The 12,245-nt window shown below is 35.7% G+C and overlaps 1 protein-coding gene across 4 annotated transcripts in view; it reads left to right on the top strand.

Moving 5' to 3' along the window:
- LOC105469996 (5'-3' exoribonuclease 1) overlaps positions 1-12,245 on the top strand; it is a 135,049-nt gene that overhangs the window by 111,077 nt on the left and 11,727 nt on the right. For all 4 annotated transcript variants that reach the window (XM_011721680.3, XM_011721681.2, XM_011721682.3 and 1 more), the window contains exons 37-39: positions 1,689-1,870; positions 11,631-11,744; positions 11,840-11,942. In XM_011721680.3, coding sequence (XP_011719982.2) covers positions 1,689-1,870; positions 11,631-11,744; positions 11,840-11,942 — 399 coding nt within the window. The remainder of the gene's footprint in view (positions 1-1,688; positions 1,871-11,630; positions 11,745-11,839; positions 11,943-12,245) is intronic.

The following is a 12,245-nucleotide window of genomic DNA, read 5'->3' as shown; positions in this document are numbered from 1 at the left end:
ATTTCAGTAAATATCCGCCATATTTGTTCCTACCCTTATACTTTAGCATTTTATCTGTGTAATGATCTGCCAAAGGCAGCCAGGAAGAATGACTGATACAAAAGTGGATGTGGGCAGAAGTTTCTCAGAGAAGTGAAAAACATTTTTGAATAAGCAGATCTAAGTGTATTAAAGATCAAAACCTGGAATTGGCAGGGCGTGGTGGCCCACGTCTGTAATCCCAGCACTTTGGGAGGCCGAGGCGGGTGGATCACCTAAGGTCAGGAGTTTGAGACCAGCCTGGCCAACATGGTGAAACCCCCTCTCTACTAAAAATACAAAAAATTAGCCGGGCGTAGTGGCAGGTGCCACCAAGTAGCTGTAATCCCAGCTACTTCAGAGGCTGAATCAGGAGAATCGCTTGAACCCGGGTGGTGGAGGTTGCAGTGAGCCGAGATCGCGCCATCACACTCAAGCTTGGGCAACAAGAGCAAAACTCTGTCAAAACAAAAACAAAAAAAACCTGGAATAAAAGCAGAACCTTGTCCCATTTATATTTCAATGATAATTAATTAAAAATTCCAAAAAGTATTAGGAAACTGATTATTTATTATAGTGACAGACGCTCTCCTAAAATAGAACCAAATAAATTTTAAGACAAAATTAGATAAAGATGGTCCCATTGTCAAAAACAAGTTTTACTTTGTTTCAGTATAGGAAAAAAAAAACAAAACTTATAGGCTTTAGAGTCTTAGGATCACTAGCTCAGAATCCACCCCCTGTTATAGTACTAACTGGCTCCGTGACTTTGAGCAAGCCACTTAACTGCTTTTTAAATCTATATTAGCAAGAATATATTAATTAATTCTTCAATGAGGTATGCTCTTGTTCTGTTAGTGAGTTTGTTAATCATAAAGAATGTGAACACTCAGAATTTTAAAATTATCTTCCATATAAAAACACTTAGAAGACAATTTCAAAAAAAACTTTTAATATTTCAGAGCAACAAAAATATTCATCCTTGTGTCTCAGAATGTAAGGCGGAATTGCAAGAATTGAGATGGAAGCCAAAACTTCAAAACTTAAGGATTAATTATATTTCAGCTCAAGAAAGCCATTTGTTTATTCATTCTTTTGTTGTTTTATTTTTCTCTTCTTACTTCTGCAAAACAAGAAAGCTATTTGTTCAACTTTTACCTGTAACAGTACCATGTAGTCATTAGCTGCTCAAAGTTTTAATTTTTGGCAGTTAGGTACTTATCATATTTTAAAATCTTTATCTTAATTTATCATTAATCAGTTATACTCATTGAAAAACCTTTACTGAAGTCGCAATAATTTTAGGAAGTACTAAATAGTTCTTTATATGTGCTTCGTGGAAGACTCATCTTTTTAATGCAGTTGGTGGCTTTATAGCATCTAACTGAATTTCTCAGGCTTTTCAACCAAATTTATAAGGTGTGTGACCAGAGGGCCACTGAAGGTAAGCTGACAGTCACTTGGATGGGAGATTGTACTGCTAGAGTCCAGGATTTGGAACAAGAGGCACCTGAAATCCTGATTCTGTTATTTAATAATGGGTGGCCTTGAGCAATTCACTTCACTTTTTAGCAGTTTCCTGCTTGCTCTTCTATAAAACCCTACAATAAGTTCATAATTTGAGATAGTATTTTATTAATACAGATAGACTCTTTTCTCTTTTTTGGTAGCATCTTATGTGAACAAGCCTCACAGTGCTCATGAGTACCATAATGTTCAGTCTATGGACAATGTGTGTTGGCCTGCCCCCAGCCAGATCCCTCCTGTATCCACACCAGTAACTGAACTTTCTCGAATTTGTTCCCTTGTTGGAATGCCACAACCTGATTTCTCCTTTCTTAGGACGCCGCAGGTATAGTATACTACTGTTCCATTTATATAAATTATTTAACATTAAGCTTAAATAGGTTGAAAATGTTTAGCTAGAAAAAATGTAATGGGGCCTAATTTTCTTAACTTTATGAGCAACATAGATTTATGCTTTTTACCCTAGCTCTAATATTTATACATAACCAAAGCCCTAAGAGACACTGACAGGGAGGAACTGGGCTACAGGTATCCTGGCAAGATTACTCAGACTAATATAGCCAGGGACCTTGGCCTGCAGTAGCAGTTTTCACATTTTTTGGTCTCAGAAACTCCACACTTTTTTTGGAGGACCCCAAAGAGATTTTGTTTGCTTATATCCATATTTACTGTGTTCGAAATTAAAACAAAAAAACTGGCTGGGTGTAGTGGGTTATGCCTGTAATTTCAGCACTTTGGGAGGCCAAGGCATGAGGACAGCTTGAGGCTGGGAGTTCAAGACCAGCCTGGGCAACATAACAAGACCTCTTCTCTACAAAAAAATATAAAATTAGCCACGTGTGTTGTGAGCCTGTAGTCCCAGCTGCTCACAAGGCTGAGGCAGGAGGACAGAAGCCCAGGAGGTCAGGACTTCAGTGAGCCATGATGCCATGATGCCATGATTATATCATTGCACTCCAGCCTGGGCAACAGAGCAAGACCTTGTCTCTGAAATATTTATTTATATATGTATATATATATATAATTTTATCTATATAAAATATTATAAGTAAACCTATATGTTTATTAATCTATTGTTTATTAAAAATAACTTTCACCTGATAGGCATCTGTAGAACATTTCATCCAACAGCTGTAGAATACACATTCTTTCCTCAACAAATGCAACATTCTCAAGGATAGACCAAATATCCTTGGATATTGGTCCAAGGATAGGCCACAAAACAAGTCTCACAAAATTCAAAAAATTAAAATTCAATCAAGTATCTTTTCTGACCATAGTGAAATAAAACCAGAAATCAATAACAAGAGGAACTTTGGAAACTGTATGAATAAATGGAAATTAAACATTATGTTTCTGAATGGCCATTGGGTCAATGAAAAAAGGGAAAATTTTAAATTTTCCTGAAACAAATGAAAATGGAAACACAACATACCAAAACCTAAAGGATACAGCAAAAGTAGTACTAGGAGGGAAGATTATAGCAATAAATCCCTACATCCAAAAAGTATAGAAACTTCAAATAAACAACCTAACAGTGTGTCTTGAAGAATTAGTTCCAGCAGTCACACTACTGGGTATCTATCTAAAGGAAAAGAAATTGCATAAAAAACATACCTGACTTGTGTGTATATTGCAGCACTAGTCACAATAGCCAAGATGTAGAATTCACGTACGTGTCCATCAACAGATGATCAGATAAAGAAAATGTGGTGTATGCATACACAATGAAATATTGTTCAGACATTTAAAAAAGAATGAAACCTGTCTTTTGTAGCAACATGGATAGAACTGAGGCCATTATCTTAAGCAAACAACTCAGAAACAGATACCACATGTTCTCATTTATAAGTGGGAGCTAAATAATGTGTACATGGATGTAGAGTGTGAAATAATAGACATTAGAGACTTGGAAGGGTGGGGAATGGGCGGGGAGTAGATGGTGAGAAATTACTTAATGGCTGCGATGTACATAATTCAGGTGATTAATATAAGAAAAGCCCAGACTTCACCACTGTGCAGTAAATCCATGTAACAAAATTGCACTTGCACCCCTTACATTTATACAAATTTTTAAAATAAATAATAACTAGAAAAGCAAGAAGAAACCAAACCCAAAATTATTAGAAGAAAAGAAATGATAAAGATTGGGGCAGAAAGTAATGAATTGATACTAAAAATAGTACAAAAGATTGATGAAAGAAAAAGTTGGTTTTTTGAAAAGATAAGCAAGATCAACAAACCTTTAGCCGGACTGTAAAAGAGAATATCCATATAAATAAAATCAGGGATGAAAAAGGAGTCATTACGTCGGATATCACAGAAATTCAAAATATTTTTAGAGACTATTATGAGCAACTATATACAATAAATTGGAAAACTTAGAAGAAATGGATAAATTCCGAGACACATAAAACATACCAAGATTGAACCATGAAGAAATCCAAAACTTAAGTAGAACAACAACATTAACAAGATGGAAACAGTAGTAAAAAGTCTCCTAGCAGTAGTAAAAAGTACTTTTTACTCCTAGCAGTAGTTAAAAAGTCTCCAGGACCTGGTGTTTTCACTACTGAATTCTGCCAAACACTGAAAGAAGAGCTAATAACAGTTCTACTCAGACTGTTCCAAAAGCTTGAGGAAAAAATACTTCCAGACTTGCCAGTATTACCCTGATACCAAAACCAAAGAAAGACATAACAAAAAATGAGAACTACAGGCCGATATATCTGATGAACTAGATATAAAATCTTCAGCACAGTACTAGTGAATTGAATTCAACAGCACATTTAAATGATAATTCATCGTGATCGAGTGGGATTCATCCTAGGTATGCAAGGATGTTTCAATATATGCAGTCAATAACTGACACTTTAACAAAATGAAGGACAAAAACTATATGATCATTTCAATACTTACTGAAAAAGTGTTTGATAAAATTCAACATCTCTTTTTGATAACTCTCATCAAACTGGGTATAGAAGGAACATACCTCAACATAATAAACAGCAACAAACCCACAGCTAGTATCATACTGAATGGGGAAAAAATGAAATCCTTTCCTTTAAATTCTGGAAACAAGACAAGGATGCCCACTTTCACCACTGTTATGCAATATAGTACTGGAAATGCTTGCCAGAGCAATTAGACAACAGAAAGAAATAAAAGGCATCCAAAAGGGAAAGGAAGGAGTCAAACTGCTCTTGTTTGTAGACAATATAATCTTATATTTAGAAAAAAACTGTTAAAATTGATAAATTCAGTGGAGTTGTAGGATACAAAATCAACAGTTACATTTCTATATGCTGACAGCAAACAATCTGAAAAAGAAATCAAGAGATTAATCCCCTGCACAATAGCTGCAAATAAAATACCTAGAAATTAATCAAATTAACCAAAGCAGTGAAAGATCTCTACAATGAAAACTATAAAATAATGATGCAACAAATTGAAGAAGACACAAAGAAATGGAAAGATTGTCCATGTTCATGTATTGGAAGAATCAATATTGTTAAAATGTCTAAACCATCTCTAAGCAATCTGCAGATTCAGTGCAACCCCTCTCAAAATACCAATGATATTCTTCACAGAAATAGAAAAAAAAAAAAAAATCCTAAAATTTATCTTGAACCACACGTGACCCTGAATAGCTAGAGCAATCCAGAGCAAAAAGAACAAAGCTGGAGACATTATACTGCAAAGTTATAGTAATCAAAACAACATGGTACTGGCTTAAAAACAGACACACAGACCAGCGGAACAGAATAGAGAATCCGGAAATAAATCCACATAGTTACAGTCAACTTATTTTTTATAAAGATGCCAAGAACATATATTAGGGAAAGAACAGCCCCTTCAGTAAATGGTCCTGGGACAACTAGATATCCATATTTAAGGGTATGAAACTAAATGCCTGTCTCACCATTTTCAAAAATCAAATCAAAATGGATTAAAGACTTAAATGTTAGATCTGTAACTATTAAACTACTGGAAGTAAACAGTGGGGAAACATTCCAGTACATTGATTTGGGCAAAGATAAGTAAGACATCAAAAGCACAGGCAACTAAAGCAAAAATGTATAAATGGTATCACATCAAGCCTAAAAAGCTTCTGCACAGCAAAGGAAACAATCAACAAAGTGAAAAGACAATCCACGGAAAAGGAGAAAATATTTGCAAACTACCCATCTGACAAGATATTAATAACCAGAATATATAAAAAGCTCAAACAACTCAGAGAAAAAAATAATAATAATCCCATTTGATAGTGGGCAAATGCAATATACCGATGTAACAAACCTGCACATATACCCCCATATCTAAACAAAAGTTGAATTTTAAAAAAAATAAAATATAACTATAACAATGTTTAATGGGCAAATGATCTCAACAAACATTTCTAAAAAGAAAACATACAAATGGCCAACAGGTATATGAAAAAATGCTCAACATCACTACATTAGAGAAATGTAAATCAAAACTACAATGAGATATTATCTCCAATTAAAATGGCTTTTACCAAAAAAAAAAAAAAAAAAAAACAGGCAATAATGGATGCTAGTAAGGATGCAGAGAAAGGGAAACCCTCATACATTGTTGGTGGAAACGTAAATTAGTACAGCCACTATGAAGGACATACAGTATGGAAATTGCTCAAAAAGATAAAAATAGAGCTACCATGTGATCCAGCAGTTCCACTGCTGGGTATAGGTCCAAAAGAAAAGATATCAGTATATATAAGAGATATTTGCCCTCTCATGTTTATTGCAGTGCTATTCAGAAAAGCCAAGATACAAAATCAACCTAAGTGTCCATCAATGGATAAATGGATGAAGAAAATGTGTGTGTATCTATAAATATATATAGATATAGATATATAATGGAATATTATACAGCCCTAAAAAGAATGAAATCCTGTTATTTGCAACAACATGGATAGAACTGGAGGGCACTGTATTAAAAGTAATAAGCCAGGCACAAAAAAACACATTTTGTCACTCATGGGAGCTAAAAAATTTGACCTCTTGGAGATAGAGAGTGAAATGGTGGTTATTAGAGGGAAAGAAGGGGAATGGGGACGGTATTAATAGGAGAGGAAGAGTGCATGATAATGGATACAAAAATACTGTTAGAATAAGTTCTAGTCTTCAGTAGCACAATAGGGCAACTATTGTTAACAATAATGTATATTTTTAAATAACCAAAAGAGTAGAATTGAAATGTTCCTACCACAGCAAAAATCATAAATACTTGAGGTGATGGATATCTCAGTTACTCTGATTTGATCATTATACATTGTATCCTTGTATCAAAATGTCATACATACCCCATAAATGTGTATTATAACTATTATGTATTCATAAAACTAGAAACAAAAAAAATTAATAAAAACAAAGTAAAAAATATTAACTACTTTAAAAATTTAGTTAGAAGAGTGATATTACTCTAATTTTTTTTTTAAAGAGATGGGGTATCATTTTGTTGCCCAGGCTGGCCTCAAGCAATCCTCCCACCTTGGCCTCCCAAAGTGCTAGTATTACAGGCACATGCCACCATGCCCGCCCTGCTCTACATTTTAATCATCTTTCTCAGCACAGTTGTAATAGGAGAAGCTAGATTCTCCTGTCTGCTTAATACTGTCAATCACTAGTTATATGGTTTTCTTTTTGGTAGAAATATATGACCTCATACAGATATAAAATTAGAAAAATGAAGAGAATCTTAGTAGCCTTTTCAGATAGTTTTGGCTATACTTTAATATTACATTAAAACTTTAAAGTGGGCCGGGCATGGTATCTCACGTCTGTAATCCCAGTACGTTGGGAGGCCAAGGCGGGCAGATCACTTGAGATAAGGAGTTTGAGACCAGCCTGGCCAGCATGGTGAAACCCCATCTCTACTAAAAATACAAAAATTAGCCGGGCGTGGTCGTGCTTAGCTGTACTCCCAGCTACTCAGGAGGCTGAGGCGTGAGAATCGCTTGAACCCGGGAGGCAGAGGTTGCACTGAGCTGAGACTGTGCCATTACACTCCAGCCTCGGTGACAGCAAAACTCCATTAAGAAAAAAAAAACACCTTAAAAGTGGTACTTTGTTTAAGGTTAGTTGTAGTGTAGAATCTTGCAGTGTGGAATCTGAAATCTTATCAATAAACATTTTGTCCTCCATATACTGTGAGAAAGCAGGAAATAAGAAAAAGTAATGGGAAAAAGGGCATAGCACCTTAGTATTATCATAAGCTAGGTGCAGTGGCTCACACCTGTAAGCCCAACAACTCAGGAGGCTGAGGCAGAAGGATCACTTGAGCTCAGTAGTTTGAGATCAGCCTGGGAAAGACCTCATCTTTTTTTTTTTTTTTTTTTTTTTTTGAGACAGAGCCTTGCTCTGTCGCCCAGGCTGGAGTGCGGTGGCGCGTGCTCAGTGCAACCTTCACCTCCCAGGTTCAAGCGAATCTTCTGCCTCAACCTCCAGAGTAGCTGGGATTACAGGCAAGCGCCACCACACCCAACTAATTTTTGTATTTTTAGTAGAGACAGGATTTCACTGTGTTGTTCAGACTGGTCTCAAACTCCTGACCTCAGGTAATCTGCCCACCTCAGCCTCCCAGAGTGCTAGGATTACAGGCGTGAGCCACTGTGCCCGGCCATCATCTCTAAAAAAAACTTTAAAAACAGCTAAGTGTGGTAGTACCCACCTATTTTTTCAGCTATTCAGGAGGCTGATGTGGGAGGATTGCTTAAACCTGGTAGTTGGTGGCTATAGTGAGCCTTGATCACACCACTGTACTCCAGCCTGGGCAACAGAATGAGACCCCAACTCTAAAAAATATGTGCATATATTATTATGAAAATAGTTTTGATCTCAGTGGCTCCCGAAAGGGTCTCACAGACCCTCAGCCATCCCCAGAATGCACTTTGAGATCTACTGGCCACAAGAAAGTTTTTATTCTCTTTATATCCAGTTCTTGATACCCTCTAACCTAAAACAGAAAGCAGTTTTTTCTAAAATCAGGGCCACCGCAAAGATGCCTACTTTACCACTTCTATTCAGCACAGTAACAGAAGTTCTGTCCAGAGCAATTAAGCAAGAAAAATAAATAAAAGACATCTAAATTAGAAGGGAAGAAGTAAAGCAGTATCTGTTTGCAGATGATATGATCTTATAGTAGAAAACCCTAAAGATTCCACAAAAAATCCCAATTAATAAATGCAGCAAAGTTGCAGAATACAAAATCAACTCACAAAAATCAGTTGTATTTTTATACACTAACAGTGAAAAATCTGAAAAGGAAATTAAGAAAACTATGATAGTATCAAAAGTGTTTATAATAATATCAAAAATAATAAAATGCTTTGGAATAAATGTAACAAAGGAAATGATGTGCTTATACACTAAAAACTACAAAATGTTGCTGAAAGACATGTAAAAAGACATAAATAGACACACACTGTGTTCATGGATTGGAAGAGTTATTATTGTTATGATCTCAATACTGCCCACAGCAGTCTACAAATTCAATGCAATCCCTATCAAAATCCCAGTGGAATAGAATAGAGAGCCCAAAAATAAACCCTTGCATACATGTTCAAAGTATTTTTTGACAAGGTGTCAAGACCATTCAATTGGAAGTGGATAGCCAGGCGCAATGGCTCATGCCTGTAATCCTAGCATTTTCGGAGGCCGAGGCAGGCGGATCACTTGAGGTCAGGAGTTCAAGACTAGCCTGGCCAATGTGGTGAAACCCTGTCTCTACTAAAAATATAAAAAATTAGCTGGATATGATGGCATGTACCTGTAATCACAGCTACTTGGGAGCCTGAGGCAAGAGAATTGCTTGAACCTGGGAGGCAGAAGTTGCAGTGAGCCAGGATCACTCCACTGTACTCTAGCCTGGGCAACAGAGTGAGACACCATCTCAAAAAAAAAAAAAAAAAGTGAGTGATCTTTCAGCAAATGGTGCTGGGTAACTGGATATTCACATTTTAAAGAACTTACCTAACTAACATAATATATGAAAATTAACTCAAAATGGATCAAACACCTAAATGTAAGATAAGGCCTAAAACTATAAAAGTCTTAGAAGAAAACTTAGGGCAGAAGCTTCACAACACTGGATTTGGCAGTGATTTCTGGGATGTGACACCAGATGCACAGGCCATGAAAGAAAACATGGACAAATTGCACTTCATGGAAATGTTAACATTGTGTGCATCAAAAGACAATAACAAGAGTGAAAAAGGTAACTCATAGAATAAGAGAAAATACTTCCTAATGATATATCTGATAAAGAATATCCAGAATATATAGAGAACTTAGAAAATAAGTCTTAAATGTAAGACCTGAAGCGATAAAAATCCTAGAAGAAAACATAGGAAAAACTCTTCTGGACATTGGCCTAGACAAAGATTTATGACTAATATCTCAAAAGCAAATGCAACAAAAACAAAAATAGACAAATGAGACTTAACTAAACTAAAAAGCTCCTGCACAGCAAAAGAAATAATCAACAGAGTAAACAATCAATCTGCAGTATTTTTAAACTATGTATCTGACAAAGGACTTTAAATACCCAGAATCTACAAGGAACTCAAATAACAAGTAAAAAACAAATAACCCCACTGAAAACAGGCAAAGGTCGTGAGTGAACATTTCTCAAAAGAAGACATCTCAAGGGGTTGCCAACAAACATGAAAAAAATGTTCAACATTACTAATTACCAGAGAAGTGCAGTTTTGGGCCACAATGAGATACCATCTCACACCAGGCAGAATGGCTATTATTAAAAAAGTCAAAAAACAACAGATTTTGGCAAGGATGTGGCAAAAAGGGAGTGTTTATACACTGTTGGTTGGAATGTAAATTAGTATAACCTGTATGAAAACAGTATAGTGATTTCTCAAAGAGCTAAATATAGAACTATGATTTAATTCAGCAGTCTCACTTCTGGGTATCTGCCCCAGGAAAAGAAATGATTATCTAAAAAGTATGCCTGCATTTGTATGTTTATCACAGCACTATTCATAGTAGCAAAGATATGGAATCAACCTAAGTGTCCATCAGTGGATGACTGGATAAAGAAAATGTGGTGTATGTGTGCGTGTGTGTGTGTATGTATACACACACCATGTGATACTATCCAACCATAAAAAGAATGAAATCATGTGTCTTGCAGCAACATAAATGGAACTGGGGGCCATTATCCTAAGTGAAATAATTCAGAAATAAAAAGATACCACATGTTCTCATTTATAAATGGGAGCTAAACATGGACATACAGAGTGGAATAATAGACATTAGAGATTTCAAAAGATGGGATGTTAAGAGGGATGCGAGGGATAAGAAATGACCCACTGGGTACAATGTATACTATTCAGGCGATGGGTACACTAAAGTCCACACTTCCCCACTATGTAGTATATCCATGTAACTACCATTTGTACCCCCAAGTCTATTTTTTAAAAAAAATTAAGGTACACCAAAACAAAACAAGCTTTTTTATAAAACGGAAAATTAAAGTATAATGTAGTTATAATTTAAATATGAGTAGAAAACACATCAGAATATCTGAGTCTTTTATATTTTGGCAATTAACTCATATTACCAAAATACCTCCTAAGTAAAGGATGGTATAAACATGAGTCAGCATATTTTTTCTGTAAAGAGTCAGATAGTAAATATTTTAGGCCTTGTGGGCCAGATGGTCTCTATCACAGCTTTCGAACTCTACAGTTACAGTGTGAAAGTAGCCATTAGAATGGATGTGGCTATGTTCCAGTAAAAGTTTATTTACAAAAAGAGGTAGAACTCCGTAGTTTGTCAACCCCTGTATAAAGGAAACAGTTTTGCTGGCTTTCATTTGCATTCGGTTGCTTGACCCTTCAGCCAGCTTAGAAAGCTTTTTATTTTGTAAACACTGAAAAATATAAGGCAACAACTCTAAAATTTTTGCCTGGCAATTGAAAACTTGAACTGAAAGCCCTTTTTTAAATTCTTGATAAAATTATTTTACTTGTTTAGACTAAACTTGGGGGGAGATCAACTTCCTGGACAGAGAATTTCATAGACAAATATATTCTCTTTATTTAGACAATGACTGTTTGCCAAGTAAAATTATCTAATGGCTTACTGATACATGGGCCACAGTGCCACTCTGAAAATGAAGCCAAGGAGAAAGCTGCACTTTTTGCTTTACAACAATTGGTAAGAACTGTCCATGACTTCTCTATTAAATGTTTTATTAGTCTCTGTAGAAAGCTTGTATTTCACTCTCTTGTAACTTTTAAATACTTCCACAGGGATCCTTAGGCACGAATTTCCCTTTGCCTTCACCAGTATTTGCAAATTATCCTTCAGCTGTGCCACCTGGAACCATTCCTCCAGTCTTTCCCCCACCTACTGGTAAGATATTTTTCATGTATAAGTATTTGTCATTGTTATTTTTACTAAGCTCTTTTAAGAAGCGTCTCTTTTAAGAAATAAAAAATGTACTCAAATATCTAGGAATGTTAAGAAATTGTGAGAAAGTCCAAAGCCACAGCCTGCAGATTCATCTAGAAATGCCATTCTTTTCCTATAGCCTCTAGTATGGCTAGAGTAGTAAGAAAAGGTTGAGTAGGTAGGCTCTTATTCTCCAATAGCTCCTAACATGAATTTGGGTTTAAGTTAGATATCAAAAGGTAAAAAAAAATCATGTAATTTCTT

The sequence above is a fragment of the Macaca nemestrina genome, chromosome 2 (genome assembly GCF_043159975.1).
Source record: "Macaca nemestrina isolate mMacNem1 chromosome 2, mMacNem.hap1, whole genome shotgun sequence".
NCBI lineage: Eukaryota > Metazoa > Chordata > Mammalia > Primates > Cercopithecidae > Macaca > Macaca nemestrina.
This window is presented reverse-complemented; position numbering and strand designations above follow the sequence as displayed.